Here is a 16700-nt window from a genome sequence, read left to right as displayed (position 1 = left end):
TTGGCATGGTTTTCTCTATGCTAGACGAGGCAGACAGATTTGTGAATGTATATACGCAGATGAATGGTTTTGCAATGAAAAAAAAGGAAGAAACTACAAGCAAAGGAAGATCACTATACAGTGCTTCAAGAGTAGGAAGACACGTGAAACCAACTCGGGTATTAGGAAAAGGAAGAGGAGTGTAATTGAGAGAACAAACTGCGCTATGAATGTGACAGTGAAGCTAAGGGAAGGAAATGGTTTATTCTGTCTGTTTGTCTGGAACATAACCATAGCTTTGTGAGCTTGCCTTCACTCACCAAATTCTTCCTCAGCCATAAACACATGAATGAAGCAGAAATACTCTTGTCTAAGTTGCTGCAAGAAAATAGGGTGAAACCACGAAGAATTATGAGCATATTTAGGAGGCTGCATGGTGGGGACTTTGGTAATTTGACATTTGACGTCAACAATCTTGATAACCTGAAATAGGATGAGCGGATAAAGAAGATGAAGAACACATATATTGAGTGGACTAGGTAGTATATTGAGAAGTTGCAGCTTCCGAACCCTGGTTTCATCTATAAGATGCAAATAGATGCTGATGACACTGTGCGAAGCATTTTCTGGATGGGTGCTCGGTCAAGATTGGACTACAAGTTGTATGGAGAGATCATATCCTTTGACACAACCTATAGCACTAACAAGTACAACATGCCGTTTGCACCGATTGTTGGAATCAATGGACATGGGCGAACAATAGTGTTTGGTTGGGCACTATTGCAAAATGAGAAAGCAAATACTTTCACATGGTTGTTTGAGACTTTTGTAGAAGTCATGCAAGGGCAGAAACCAGGGATAATCTTGACTGATCAAGATTCAGCAATGAAAGTGGTTGTTCCTCGAGTGTCCGGAGATTCTCTCCATAGGTTCTGCATATGGCATGTGCTGAAGAATATGAAGGAAACATGGGTGCATACATGGCTTTGAGGGGAAGAAATGAAAACTGTATTGATGCAATATGCCACTGTTGATGAGTTTGTTGCAAATTGGCAAGAGTTTTGTGCGAAGTATGACTATGCAGAGAAAGATCATATTAAAAGGATGTGGGAAATCCATGCCCATTTTGTTCCGGCTTACTTCAAAGGCATGTTTTGTCCATTCATTTGATCAACAAGCCGTAGCGAAAGTTTCAACTCCAACTTCAAGGACTGCATAAGAAGGAAAGACACGATAGAAGCATTCATGAAGCAGTATGAGCTATTTCAAGAAAATGTCATCAATATTGAGAATCAGGACAGATTTGTGTCTAATGAGAAAACTCCTATATTATGAAGCCGATGTCCTTTAGAAAGGCATGTTGCAAGAATTTTCACCTGTGGCATATATTTGAAGATGTTAACAGAATTTTTGAATGCAACAACTTTTGGTGTAATTGAAATAGAGAGACAAGTTGTATGACTTGAAGAGGAATTTCAGTTATGAACATCTAGAATTCAGTAGGAAGTTGTTCCGAGATGCTGTTGATAGGGAGGCAGCAACGTTTGAATGTTTATGTGGGAAGTTTGAAAGAGATGGAATCCTTTGTTGTCATATCTTAAGATTATTTACTCAATTTGATATTGTTGAGTTTCCGGAGTGTTACATTCTGAACAGATGGACTATTGCATTTAGAGAGAATGAGTTGAAGAAATTCAAGAACGATCTCATTGAAGTGACAGGAACAGACCCTTCTCATAATGTTGTTTGGTATGCTATCGTGATGAGTAAGGTTCCTGATGCATGCTCAGACCTTAGTAAAGATTCTGAGTTTAGTAAGGAATTGCTAGAGGCAGTGGAGAAGGTGCATGCAAAATATTTGGAGCGCAATAAGGCTGTTGAAATAGTTGAGTGTGATAGTACGGGCGCTTTGAATAATCCTACTATAATACCAACACAAACTGTGAACACTGCAGAGATGTTGAGAACACAATCTGAATGCTTAGGTACTTTGAAAGATCCTCCTATGATACCTTCGAAATCTGTCAACAAAGGTCAGAGGTTGGAATCACAATCTGAAAAGAACTCAGCCAAGAAAATAGCTGCAAAGAAAAGAAGCAAGGACAAGGACAAAATGGTTCAGCATAAGAAATGAATGGTATTGGATTAGTAACTAAGATGTACATTCTAATTTGACTTTGGGAAATCATATTCTAATTTTGGCTTTTCTGTCTGTACAGTTTTGACAGTTGAATAAGCTCTCTGAAAACCTATTTTCGTGGTCACTTTCGGTCTAGGAGTGGTACATTGGTGTCAAGGAAATTTTTGAGTGCCTCTCATGATATTGCTGCTATTTTTTCTACAAATTGTTAGGTATATTGATGAGGACTTGTTGCAGAGTGAAAAAACTATTTATTGTGTGGACAACTATTGAAAGTTTAGACAAATTATTTGGAGCATGTGTATTGTGGAAAAAAATTGTTAGCACATGCTTTTGTGGGTTGCATTCAAAAGCAGTTTTGAAATGAAGAAAAATTTATTTGGAGAATGTGTATTTTGATTGAATCCTTTTTTAATAATGTTTGCCAATTGATAGAGATTGTGTATTTGGAGAATGTGTATTTATTTGGTAAGAATTGAATTTGTACTAACACCCCGAGTTTAAAAAGAATGTTGAAAATTTAAGAAAAGTGTAGACAAGTTTATGTGGAAAAGTCCACGTGTTTAAAAAAAGTTGTTTCATTTATATAGAAAACAAATGTTGTAACAAAAAAATTCACTGGTTTAAGTAAAAGTCTTAACATTCGTATTTGCAATTTCTAACAAAAAAAAGATTACAAGTTTAGAAGAACTTGTTCAAGAATTAAGAAAAAAATGTTGACAAGATATTAAAAAAATGTTATTGTTCAGATTTACGAGTTGGAAGAGAAAATGTTTACAAGTTTAGGACAAGTTTTTGATAAATTAATAAAAAAATGGTGTAAAAGTTCAGAAACAAGAAAACTGTTCATAGTTTAGAATAGCTGTCCTCTGGTTGTCAAGTTGACAAATTTGTGGACCGAGGTTAGAAAAAATGTTGACAAACTTAGAAAATATGTGAACAAATTTTTTAAGAGAGTTGTTCGCACGAAAATTACAAAATTGTTAACAAAAAATTTAAAAAATATATTAATAAAAATGTTAATGAATTTAATGCTCTGTGCACTATTTTCAAAAAAATGTAGATAAGCTTAGAAATGTAGGAATCTAAACATTAAACAATTCGTTAAACAATGAAAACACTATTCAGGATTATTAAAGAAAATTTGTTCATAAAATCGAAAAAGTTGTTCACACCTTTGAAGAAGAAGAAAATATTGTCAAAAAATTGTAAAATATGTTGGAATTTTTTTGTGGAAAATATGTTAACAAAAAATTGAAAGAAATAGTTAACAATCTATTCATGATTTTATTTAAAAAATGTAGACAATGTTACGAAAGTTATTCACAACTTATTTTTAAAAAATGTTCACAAAAAAGTTCACGGGATTAAGAACAGTGCTAAAATTCATATTAAAAATTTGAATCAAAAAAATGTTGACAAGTTTACAAGAAGTTGTTCAAAAATTAAGAAAAAAAAGGTTGATAAGATATTGAAAAAATAGATAATCATGTGGTTTGCTTGACAACTTCTTCTAATTTGCTTGACAGTGGTCTAAAAGTACAAAAATAAGAAAAAATGTTCATAAGTTTGCTTGACAAGTTTTCAACTTTGTGGCCGAGGTTAGGAAAAAATGTTGCGAAATTTAGAAAATATGTGATCAACTTTTATAAAAAATGTTAACGTTCTGTTCACTATTTTCTAAAAAATGTAGATAAACTTAGAAAGTTCTTGACAACTTATTTAAAAGAATGTTGGCATATTTTAAAAACTTGCTCGCACGTTTGAAGAAAGAAGGAAAAATTTGACAACAAATTATAAAATATGTTGACAAAATTATAGAAAATATGTTAATGTTCGTATTTTCGAGTTATAACACAAAATAAAATAAATGTTAACAAAAAATAGAAAGAAAATGTCAAAAATCTATTCACGATTTTATTATAAAAAAATATAGACAAGCTTACGAGAGTTATTCACAACTAATTTTAAAAAAAATGTTTACAAAAATTAAGTTGTTGTTCACACCTTAGAAGAAAAAAATGTTGACAAACTTTTGGAAAATATGTTAACGTTTGTATTTTGAAGTTGTAACACAAAATACAAAAATGTTAACAACAAAATGGAAGAAATTGTTAACAATTTATTCACATTTTTATTTTAAAAAAATGTAGACAAGCTTACGAAAGTTATTCACAACTTATTTTAAAATAATGTTCACAAAAAAGTTCATGGGTTTAAGATCATTGTTAACATTCGTAATAAAAAGTTGTAACAAAAAAATGTTGACAAGTTTATGAGAACTTGTTCAAAAATTAAGGAAAAAAATGGTTACAAGATATTGAAAAATAGTTAATCTTTTGATTTACGAGTTGGAAGAAAAAATGTTTACAAGTTTAGGACAAGTTTTTGCCTAAAATAATAAAAAAATATTGTCTAAAAGTTCAGAAACAAGAAAAATGTTCATGAGTTTAGAAATAGTATTCCTTTAGTTGTGAAGTTGACAAATTTGTGGCCTGAGGTTAGAAGAAAATGTTGACAAATTTCGAAAATATTAGAACAACTTTTATAAAAAAAATGTTAACTGTCTGTTCACTATATTATAAAAAATGTAGATAAACTTAGAAAAGTTATTGACAACTTATTTTAAAAAATTGTTGACAAATTTTAGAAAGTTGTTCACACCTTTGAAGAAGAAGAAGAAAAATGTAGACAAAAAATTGTACAATATGTTGACAAAATTGTGGAAAATATGTTAATGTTTGTATTTTCGAGTTGTAACACAAAAAACAAAAAAGTTAACAAAAAATTTAAAGAAAATGTTAACAATATGTTAACGATTTTATTTAAAGAAAATGTAGACAAGCTTACGAAATTATTCACAACTTATTTTTAAAAGATGTTTAAAAAATTTAAATTGTTGTTCACACCTTAGTTAAAAATGTAGACAAGGTTACGAAAGTTATTCACAAATTATTTTAAAAATATGTTCACAAAAAAGTTCACGGCTTTAAGAACAAAATGTTAACATTCGTATTAAAAAGTTGTAACAAAAAATGTTGACAAGTTTATGAGAACTTGTTCACAAATTAAGAAAAAAAAAGTTGATAAGATATTGAAAAATAGTTAATCTTTGGATTTACGAGTTAGAAGAAAAAAACTGTTGACAAGTTTAGGAGAAGTTGTTGACAAATTAAGAAAACAATTTTCTAAAAGTTCAGAAATAAGAAAAATGTGCATAAGTTCAGAATAGTTTTCCTTTGGTTGACAAGTTACTTGCAATTTTTTAAACATTTTCTACTTGCAATTTTTTTCAACAGTTACTTGCTTGGAATGAACTAACATGTTTTGCACAGAAAAAATATACATGTTTGAAAGAAATGAACAATTTTTTGTCGATATTGGGTCTGTTTTCAGAGAACAATATGGCCAATTTAACTACTGTATAACGTTTGAACAAACATTTCGTAATAAGAGCTTACTTGGAGAACCATTGCTTACATGGAAAACCATAGGTACTCTTTTTGGTCGATGCTACTTTCTCAAAATTCTAAGAGTGAAACACAACCATGTTCATCATTGTACGCATATCACTGTAATTCCCATCGGAAACCTAACGGCGAACACGAAACACGAAAACATAAACAAGTTCATCTTAGTTCATTTCATACTAGTTTGACTATCAAAATTAACGGTGGGTTCTCCTCTTCTTTGTGACATCAGCATTCATCTTCTCAAACTGGAACTTGTTCTGAGTGAAGTTTCCTATCTTGTATGCAATGAGCTTACGGAATTGGGGAACGATTTCCTGAAAAGAAAATTGCATGATTTTTTTTAGTTTGAAAAGCATTACAAAAATAGTAACATAACTAAAAGAATGCAGTCTATGTGTGCAAAAAAGAAAGACTTGCAAAAGAATTAACATAATAATAAAAAAGAAGTACAAAAGCATGATGACATTTGACACCAAAAAAAATTAACAGAATGTGGAAGAAGTATATCATGAAATAACTCTCTCTGGAACAGTGATTGTATTGCACACAAAAATAATATGGATAATTTGAAAACAAAAAAGGTAGCTGGTTACAGAGAGAGATGTAGTGGGTCTAGTATTTACTTGTTCAAACTCCTTCATGTCTTTTCCGTTCCAACAATCCATGTACAGCGTGCCATAGATAGCGCAGTCATGCCTGTCCATGTTTGCACAAAAAAACAGATGAATAAACAGGAAACGTAAATTAGAAAAGATGTAGAAAAGGGTAAAAATGATAATCTCACAAGTTAGGTTCTTTGGGATAGTTTTCAGGAGAAAACTTTACGAATTCTTCTATATTTTTGAAACTGCAGTTGGATGCCTTGAATAGAGTGCTGAGGTTGGTAATCCATAATATAAAACATGAAGATAAGTTCAAAGTTAGGTAGACCGAAAAAAGTAAATATATACTTATTACAAACAGAGTTACTTCATGGCCAGTGCGTTAAAAAAATATAAAATTCTTGAAAAAATAATTTATACTAATAGTAAAACTAACCAGGTTTGTTGTGAGGATGTTGAGTTCATCAGCATTGACACTATTTGCTGAACAAAGAAGTTGATTGTTTCGAAGAGATTGTTGACGCAAAAGAAAGTCCAATGGCAAGTCACAATCATGAAAACAGATCTAATATACCAAGTCACATTTGTGCAGGTTGTTTCCTGTGTTGATTCTCTTGAATTATCAAAGGCAAGACCTGGTGCCGAATTTTGCAGGCTCCACAAGCAATTTAGTCTGTAGAAAAGAAAGAGCAAAATTGCATTATCACATGTGGAGTAAAAAAAATGAAACCCCTGGGTAGTCATGAATGACTGACATCACATATGGGGAGAGAAAAGATAAAATGAAAGAAAAAGTTGAAGAGAATTACTGTAAAGTGTGTTGAGAATGAAAATTTTGAAGGCTTCTTTGATTTTGGATCAGGATTCAAATTCTCATGGTTGAAAACTGCAACATAGGCATCCATGACCTCATCATTGACTTTGCCAATTGGTTTTAGAGCGTTGTAGAACTTTACATATGACACCGTTTGGTCATTGAAATCTAGAACAGTGGGACTACAAGGACCAAATGATAAAAATGGAGATAGATTATTTGCATCAGTACCAAAAGTCGTGAAATGCACGACTCCAAGAACTTGATTAGTTACGAATGTGTACAACAAACTTACTTGTGTTTGAAGAACTTGTAGTTTAGGTACTTTTGGTAAAAGTTGTCAATAGCTGGTTCTAGATTTAGTGTTGATAATGGAGATGCAGGGGGCAACTTTTTTGCTTTTCTTTTCTTCCTGTTTTTTTCTGGATGGTACTACGACCAGATAGAACATTTGAGTACTTGTCTCATTAACATCGGAGGGCATCGATCCTGCATCTAGAAAAACAACAAAGGAAACATGGATTAATGGTATGAGTGTTTGCCTTAAAAAGTGAATAGACGAGACATGGTTCGTGTACAAGGAAGGGAAAAAGGTGTTGAAATGGAGAAGATGTTGTTTCCCGAAGTAGTACCATCAGCGTAGATCATAGCAAGGGTTATGCCGTGCTGAATATCAGGAACCACTCTCGTAGAAGAACAATCTTTGTGTGGAAGTCCAAGTTCTGATTGTCCTATGGATTTGCCAACATCACTGTTCTTGTTAACTTGCTGAATATCAGGAAGATAATGTTGTTCTTGTTAACTTTCTGATCTTGACTGACAGCAGCCGTTGCCTGGTATCGCACAAGAGCACTGTCGTTGTTGTGGGTATTGCTACTGCGAGTAACAAGAGTTTTTGCTTCATTACACTGGGAGCACACATTTTGTGCACAAGGAATCGCACTTTTGCTCATATCTGTCAACACTTTAGATACATGTTCTTCATGGACTTTCTTCAACAAATCATCGTGTTTGGTAATCACCATTGATAACATTCCCTAGTTTTGGTGGTAGAAAAAAGGAAAAAATGTTGTTAGGTATATATCAAGGGAAAAACAGTAAGGAGGAACAAAAACAGTTAAGAACTATTGCGACCACCTGATTGTTATAGTCCACTGTTGACTGAGTTGCTATTGTCCCTTGGTATTGGCTGATAATAACAGGAGGGGTGGTAGTATTTGCCATCATAGAATTGGTGCTTGGAATGATGGAAGACACATTGCTTGCCAAATCTGCACGCATTCGAGACATGTGTTCTTCATGACTTTTTCTCCACAGCTCATCATGCTTGGCGACCACCTCTAATATAACTTGCACTACCTATATTTGTTATTGACCAAAAAACATAAGTTTATGAGCAAAAGATCTTGCAGAAAAAGAATAAAAATGAACAAATAAAACAGATTCAAAAATACTTCAGGTTGGTTGGATGATTTCAAACCAACATCTTCCGGTGGTCTTGTGGCCAATGTTCCTTGTTTGGCGTTGAAACATGTATCCTCAACCAATGCTAGTGGACGAGCTCCATATGGTGTGGTGGAAATGTCCCGAAGCTATTTTAAAGAATTGCATCAAAACTAAAATCTTCTCATACGAAGCAAACACTATTCATTGACATATGTGAAACAAAGTAAACTACAAATAAAAATCAAAGATATGTTTCTTCTGAGAAAAAGAAAGAAAAACCATTTTATGAAAACTTGAGCTGACTTCCTTCTATTTAAAATTCTTGAGCTGTCGTTGGTCACCAACATCATGATGTATTTTATACAATGCTATGAGCTTCATATCATCATGGTCTTGTTCTTACAAAAATGTAATCGTGATCCTCCTAGTTGTTAACATCTACCATATGCTATTTTGAGTTTCATTTATTCCTTTAACAAATTATGATCACACATAAAAAATGAAAATGGATTGCTGAATGACACGGGCTCAAACAATCCAAAACATCCACTTTTAGAAATTAAAAAATATACTTCACCAAATGTAGAGCAAAAAATGATTTGTGTATGCCTTTTTCTGTAAGAGCTAAATAAAATTGAGCATGAAATGCAAAAATTGGACATGAGTGACCAGAATAACTCCAAATAGCAAGATGAGAATAAAAACATAATAAGAGAGGCCACTACTTCAGAGGTAGAAACCCTAGCATATAAAAAGTGGCTCACTACTTGACGAAGAAGATTTAACCACATAAACTAAGCAGTTAACTAATAGGAGCACTAATATTTTCACAAAAAACAGTGCTAACAGTGATAAATTTATTTTTTCTAACAACGCTAAAATGACGAATCTGTTCGCGGAAAGTTGTTCACAAAATCATGAAAAAAGAAGTACTCTAACATATATGTGGATCCACACTTACAGGCAGTGTTCCATATGCTACTGGTTTGTTAGTTGTCCTTTTGAAATCAACATTAGCTGCATGAAGTAAATCAACATTCTGCACACGAACCATTCTGGGCACATTGTAGTTAATGCTCCTAAATGGCCTTGCAGAATTAAGATCCAGAAAATCCATATATATGATCTGCATAACAGGAAAACGTGATCAAAACAAAATGAATAAAAAAATAGAATGGTGGAGAAAACAAACAAAAATGATACAAAAAACAAATAAAAGAAATAACTTACAACAAGCATGGGCAGGTAGCCGCCAACCCAGATGGGATCGTCCAAAACAATTGAGACTCTGTTAAAAATATTTTCGTGGAAGCTTCCGATCTCTTCACTGAGGTGATTGACGCAATAACTTGCCAAATCATAATTATACAACTTTGAAATGTCATGCAGACCGTACAGAAGCTTCCAGATCGCGTAGTTGCCAGTGATTGGACAAAGAACTGTTGAGATGAACAGAAACAGGAAACTACAAATAAACCCTTCCTCAGTTTCATCATTCTTCATCATGTTGACAATGTTTTCTATTGGAATGGTCCTACTTCCAGATTTATATTTATCACTGAGTGCCTTAACTTTTGCTACTACAGCAGGATCATTGCTCTCGGTAGGAAAAGGTTCAGAACCAGATTGAATTCCAAAAACCTGATTGACCATTTCCCTTTGGATTTGAATAACTTTGTTCTTGTACTTGAAGACAACATTTGAGTGAGTATGGTCGGCAAGCCATTGCATGAAACCGATGGGCACAATGAGATGCTTATTGATGTGCAACAGATTATCCAGATCATGTTTCGAAACATATCCTTTTTGCTTATCAGTTAAATTTGAAATGGCTTTGTTCCATCTGAGGGTCGAGAAACTATGCTTTATAGTCCCACGGTGTTTCAGAGTTTCAGACATGGTTACTAGATAGGGAGCTCTGTGGAACAAACATAGAAAAGGATAATAAGATTAAAAATGATGAACTGAAAAACTAACTAAGATAAAAATTACTTAGTTTGTTCCAATGTGAGGGAAAGGGGGCATGCAATATTTTCATGTAAAAAAGCATATCATAAATCATGATATAAGATTGTTGTTTTTGCGTGTGAGGACAAGATGGATATGAAAAGCATTAACACGTGGTGTTGCTCATAGCACTACTATTGTTAACAAAAAAAACGATGACACAAAAAATGTATGAAATACTTAAAGTATACTAAAATAGGCCTTAAATAAACAATTGGCATCGATCTAGAAACAAAGAAATTATGTAGGAGAATGTGAAGCACCAACAGCACTAATGTTATGTGTCGCCTCTTTATTGAGTTATAAGCCCCCTGCCACTCCCACCCCTGGGCGTGCAACACATTTGTTAACAGAAATAAGAAAGTTTGGTAGGAGAGGAGAATGTGATTTTTGCTGAGGTCCTTCAGTTCATCAAAAAGCAAGCGAAGCCCAGAGAGCAAGAGGTTGAAAGCAAGATGAGGGTGCGACTTTTGCATTCTGCTGATAACACTACTCCTTGAAATCTTTTTAAACTAGCTTTCAGGAGAGAATAGAAGCACCACCACCATAAAGATTCCATACAAATTTAACTGGTTGAATTAAGAAATATAAACTTCTAATATCCTTTTTGTAAGCATACAAATTTAAATCTATGCCCAAACCCTAGGTATTGGCCCTCTTTTAAGGTTAGTTTTCAGGCTGAAGAAATGTCTTTTCTTAGTAATAAGTATCGTTATTCATCACTTAATATTGCGCATTTTTATCAGGGGAAGGGCGTCTACCAGTTTACCAGCAAGTATGGAGCAAATGTTGATGGGTACAGGTAGAACATTCACCCCAATAAAATAAATAAATAAATAAATAAATAAAAGCAGTCTATATTGTTTAGAAATTAGATGATAAAAAGGTTCAAGAAGCTGCCCAAGTACAAAACTGGCAGGATGAAATGGTGAAAAAAATAGCATTCAGAATTCATCTACTCCCCTCAGTTTTCATTGCATTTCTGATATTTGTGATGTCTTCATTTTAGCCCAATATATAACCCAAAAGAATGGTTTCCAAGTGGTGACTACTATGCAGGTGGTAAGCACACACACAACTATCCCGAAACAAATGATCTTAAAGCTCTCCCGTTGGCCTAGGTAATTCCCACCAAACTACATCAGGACGACATGAATAAAATGGACAAACCTAATAAAAATCTATGAAGAAACCCTAGCTAAAATCGGAGCAAACAACACCAGCACTCCATCAAACAAAAATTGAAACCCTACCTATGAATCTAGGGCGGAACCCCGGCAAAATCGAAGCAAACTATAGCAGCACGCCTAGAATTAGAAACCCTAGCACAAAACTATGGTGAAAGCCTAGCGAAAGTCCACGATGGAATCCTAACTAAACGAGGCAAACGATATCAGCAGGCCATGATCTACAAAAATCCTACCACAAGACTATGCCGAAACCCTAGAAAATCCAATCGTCTCTACACAAATCCCTGCTCGGCGGAGGGAACAACGCACAACCGAGAAGAAGAAAAAGAGAGACAGAGACGGGGATGGCGGACAAGGTTGATTCACAAACCTTGGGCAAGAACGCCGGGCGGAGGGAGGAACTCCGTCCGCTGTCGATCTATAATCTGCAGTGCCGAACGAGAACGAGAAAGAAGAAGGCGAAGAAGACGGGGAAAAGAAGAAATGGAGATGGGGGAAAGAAAGCGAAGAAGAAGAAACGGAGGAGGAGAGGAAAAGGAAGTGGGCCGGCCCGATAAGTGAACGACGGACGCAGCGGGGGGCGGGGGTACGCGCCACGACGCTACGCGACGACCTACGCGCCGTATAATTTGGCGCCCACGTGCGAACACTGGAGTGCCGGCCCATGTAGAATTCACATTTTATTTGCCCATGAATTGCTTAATGCATTTATAACAAACGAAGAAAAAAATGAAAACTTACGTGAATTCAAATATGTACATGATTTTGAAAAAGGGTTCATGAATTTGAGAAAAAACATATATTTGAAAAACTTTGATTGAATTTGAAAACCAAACCATCTCTTTGGGAAAAGTTCATTGAATTATAAACAAAGATAGTCGATATAAAAAAATCATCGAATTTTGAAGAAGTTCGTCCTATATGAAACAAAGTTCATTGATTTTGAAAAAAGTTCATCAAAATTTAAAAGTTCATGCATGTTCAAAAAAAGTCCAAAAAATGAAAAGTTATCAATTTGAAATAAGTTCATCAAATTTGAAAAAAAGTTCATCGATTTTTGAAAAAAAATCATTGATCCGAAGAAAATGTTTATAGATTTTCAAAAAAGTCCAAAATTTGTAAAAAGAAATCATCAATTTGAAAAAAGTTTATCGAATTGAATAAAAACCCATCAATTTGGGAAAAAAATCATCAATTTGAAAAAAAATCATCGAATGAGGATGAAGAAAAGACAGAACAGGTAAAAATAAAAAAGTAAAGACGAAAGAAAAAGGATGGAAAAAGAGGTTAGTTTTTCAGATTGGGGAAGGAGGCGTGGTGGTTACTGCCTCGTACATCGATGCTCGGGGGGTGCTGGTTTGATTCAGCACGGGTGCGCATTTTTTGCGTTTCACAAAAAGGAAAAACGGTGAGATGGACGGGCGGGAGGTGGTATGTGCGCCCGTTTTCAAAGTTTATACTAACGGGCGGCAAATTGGAAACACCTTGTGCCTAGACTAAAAAAGGCCACCTATTGAGTCCTGCAAGGTGAGTCAGCGCCTTTGGCGCCAACTAGGGGTTTCGGCGCATTTTCAAGGGATTGCCAAGCTAGGCTAGGGATCGTCCGCGGGTACCAGGAATATCGTATTTATCTCTTATAATCTAGATCCCACTTCCCTCCACTTCTTGCCTCACGCCCGTCCTGACTCCACATTAACGACTGTCCTTCCACCCAATTCCCCGCACCCTTGCATCACATCTCCAACCCCTGCCTCCACGCGATCTTCCACAATCGTACCCCCCACCTCTGAAGCTTGCCCCCGACGAACCTGTCTGCACCTGCGAGCCAAAAGATGGAGGCACGTTGACTGGCTGGTCATGTCGTTTCTGTGTTGACCGTTTTGCCTACTACTGATTGGTTAACCTTAGACTTAGAAAAAAAGAAAAAAAATAAATATTGGTGAATTCGAAAATATGAATTAAGTTTTAAAAAAAATTGACAAATTTTGAAAAAGTTCATAGGTTTTGAAAAAAAGTTTATGAATTCTTAAAAAAAATCATCAAAAATGGAAAAAGTTCATGAATTTCAAAAAAGTTCAAAAATTGAAAAAAAAATATTCAAATCAAATTAAAAACACATCAGTTTTGAAAAAAAATCATCAATTTGAAGAAAAAGTTCAGGAAGTGCAAAAAAAATCATCGAACCAGGAACAAAATAAACAGGAATAAGGAAAGAAAAAAAGAGAGGTTAACTATCAGATCGAGCAAGGTAGCGTGGTAGTTACTGCCTCGTACCTTGATGCTGGGATCATTATTGCGATTCACCGCGGGAGCGCATTTTTTTGTGTTTCAGAAAAATAGAAAAAATGTGGAGATGAGTCGTGCCAGCGTGGAGTTGGTGTGTGCACCTGTTTGGAAAGCATATACTAACGGCCCCAAATAGGAAACTCCCTATGTCCAGACTAAAAAAAGGTTACCTATTGGGTCCTGCATGGTGAGTCAGCGCCTTTGGCGCCAACTAGGGGTTCTGGCGCCCATGCAGCCGCAATCTGGCCCCAGCCCAAAAAGGAGGGCGCGTTCGCTGGCTGGTCACAATTTTTCGGTGTGTTGACTGGTCATAGTTGATCGGCCAACCATTGAGTTACAAAAAAGGAAAAAAACGAGAAAGAGAAAAAACGTGAGTTCGAAAATGTGAATGAAATTTTCAAAAAAGTTCACAAATATGAGAAAAAGTTCATCAAATTTAAAAATGATCATCTAATTTGAAAAATGTTCACTGAATTTGAAAAGAGATCATCGAATTTGAAAAAACCTTCACTGAATTATAAAAAAAGTTCATAAAATTTTAAAAAGTTCATTTATTTTGGAAAGAAAGTTCATCAAATTTCAAAAAGTTCATCAAAATTTAAAAATGTTTGTAAATCCGAAAAAAGTTCATTTATTCTGAAACAACATCATTATTTTTTCTAAAAACAGAAAATATGAAAAGTCATCAGTTTTGAGAAAAACAAGAATTCCGAAAAAACCTTGCATTTAAATAAAGAAAACCCGACTAAAACCACCCCAGAAATGACCAGCGAAGTGGGAAAAAACTGGTTTGGGAAGCTTTAAAAAACCTGAGGATTCCCGCAACTGAAGAGAACAATAAGAAAAAAACAATTTAGAAAGCACTAATTGTTTGATGGCGTAGTGGTTAATGTCGTTGGCATCGAAAGAACACGACTATTTTTAAGCTCTCTAGACTCAGCCAAATCCTATTCGGCTATTTGGTACAGGGCACACACCCCGTCTGTACACTTGGCATTATAGCTGGGCCGGTCCATTCTATTTTTTCTGTTCGTAAAAAACAAAAAAGATCGTGCGCATTCCCAGATTCGAACCGGGTATAGAGAGAATTCCTTATTTGGCCCTTACTTAAAACTAGTAGAAGGCCCCTGCATTGCTACGGGCAAAATCCGAATAACCATGAGTTGTCACCGAATACTAAAAATAAGAACAGATTGATCAAATTATTCTTTTTACTTAGAAATACACGTTAAGCATGGTGGCATCCAGTTTTCATCATACAACGGCAAATACGAACTCTCTTCCACAGCCTGTAGGTGGGACAACCTGCAGGTGCCCACTTCCTGCCACATATGTCCACTTATTTAAGTGGGCTGCCCACATACTGTATGTGGTATTATGTGGGCTGCCACATACCCACATAATTCATGAGACATGAAAATACAAAACTTGAGATGTAAGACAACTTAACACAAAGGCACGTAAGTCTAGATTGAAGTAAAGAACATGCCCACATATGATACAACACAAACTACAATCTTCAGCAGTACAAGACTGGAGGTTAACACAGACGGCAAACATTTCCTCAGATTATAAACTATATATGAATGAGCAGGCTAGTACTCATGAATCAGCAAGATTGTTTGTTCATATCTTTAGGATTTTTAAATGTCAACCTGTCCATTTCTTCATGCTTACTTGCTTTTTCAACTCAGCTGACTAAAAGCTAACAAAAAAAGAACATGAATAAGCACTCTGAGTCAGAATTCGAAACTTGGCAAATTTTAGAAGTACAATACGGAGTATGAGCTGAGTTAAATAAAAGTACATTACAAAGATGCCATTTTTTACACAATTAGAGAACACAAGGATGCATTCAGCAAGTCATAGGAGAAAAGAACTTAAGGAAATTTCGGTAACACTTGTAAACTTGTTTTGTTATCTTCTGCACATCATTCAGGTCCTACTGGAAGGTGTGCGTGATGCTTCTAGGCAAAAGAAACAACACTGTGTAGTACATGATCCGGATTTGAGAAGGTTAAATGACTGAATTATTTTTTGATTTAGGCCAAAAAATAATGCACTGTGTAGTACATGTACGCACAACAGAATAGATGATTCAGGCCAAAAAAGCATAAGAAATTTACCATTGTGTCTAATCAAGCTATATATACATACCTTGATCTTCTTCCTCTCGCATGCATAAAATTGGATACATATATAAGAAAGCCCTCCTGACATATCTGATCAGTCGAGTCTTTCAGTTACTCTTTGCAGACTCTGCACAAATATGCACCCTGCTCCATCAGTACAAGTCGTTGTAAATCTGAACAGTAAAATAGGATATACAAGTAGAGAATTTACAAATTAATCCTTTGATTGAAAATATTTCTTCACACATGGAGATTTGGAATACCAAGATATAAGATATAACAGACTGAAATGAATACCTAATTCGGTTCAGATTATAGAGCTGCAGTTCTACATCATTCTATTTCATATCCAGCTCATCGCACGCAGAAAGATCAGAAGTTCCCATTTTCAGAAGGTAAATCATGAGCACATTAATCTTCTCGAAAGGTTTAATTTGGTGTGCACCCATTTAGAAACAACAAAAGTGGCTCTCAACTATTTCAAATATACGCCTGCTAAAATACAACACCCACTCAAGAGGGAAGTCACACAACTTGATGATTTGAGATGCTGTCATTGAAGCTATTCTTGTCTGTACTAAAAAACAAATATCAAAGCAATTAGACAGGTGACTCGAGGAGTGGAGCGGTA

The 16700-nt window shown here is 34.9% G+C and overlaps 1 protein-coding gene across 1 annotated transcript; it reads right to left on the bottom strand.

Moving 5' to 3' along the window:
- Positions 1 to 5508: 5508 nt before the first annotated feature.
- On the bottom strand, positions 5509 to 12154 carry LOC119319654. Its single transcript, XM_037594100.1, has 12 exons — positions 12022 to 12154; positions 9685 to 10372; positions 9416 to 9580; positions 8463 to 8600; positions 8146 to 8367; positions 7641 to 8045; positions 7304 to 7503; positions 7004 to 7190; positions 6631 to 6867; positions 6377 to 6466; positions 6216 to 6288; positions 5509 to 5906 (listed from the first exon to the last, which is right to left on the bottom strand). Exons 2-6 carry the CDS (start codon positions 10351 to 10353, stop codon positions 7740 to 7742), a joined length of 1500 nt encoding a protein of 499 aa, XP_037449997.1. The 5' UTR covers positions 10354 to 10372; positions 12022 to 12154; the 3' UTR covers positions 5509 to 5906; positions 6216 to 6288; positions 6377 to 6466; positions 6631 to 6867; positions 7004 to 7190; positions 7304 to 7503; positions 7641 to 7739.
- Between the last annotated feature and the right edge of the window lie 4546 nt (positions 12155 to 16700).

This window comes from Triticum dicoccoides, chromosome 6A, assembly GCF_002162155.2.
Source record: "Triticum dicoccoides isolate Atlit2015 ecotype Zavitan chromosome 6A, WEW_v2.0, whole genome shotgun sequence".
NCBI classification, from domain to species: Eukaryota; Viridiplantae; Streptophyta; class Magnoliopsida; order Poales; family Poaceae; genus Triticum; species Triticum dicoccoides.
Note: the sequence above shows the minus strand (reverse complement) of the source record. Positions and strands in the feature narration are given on the sequence as shown.

Bases quoted from the DNA above. Each gene is read 5' to 3' on its own strand.
- LOC119319654 (XM_037594100.1), bottom strand. From the start codon at position 10,353: ATGTCTGAAACTCTGAAACACCGTGGGACTATAAAGCATAGTTTCTCG. The intron at 9,581-9,684 runs GTAAGTTATTTC...CCTGTTATGCAG, and splicing joins GCTACCTGCCCATGCTTGTT to ATCATATATATGGATTTTCT. The intron at 8,368-8,462 runs GTATTTTTGAAT...TAACAAATATAG, and splicing joins AATCATCCAACCAACCTGAA to GTAGTGCAAGTTATATTAGA.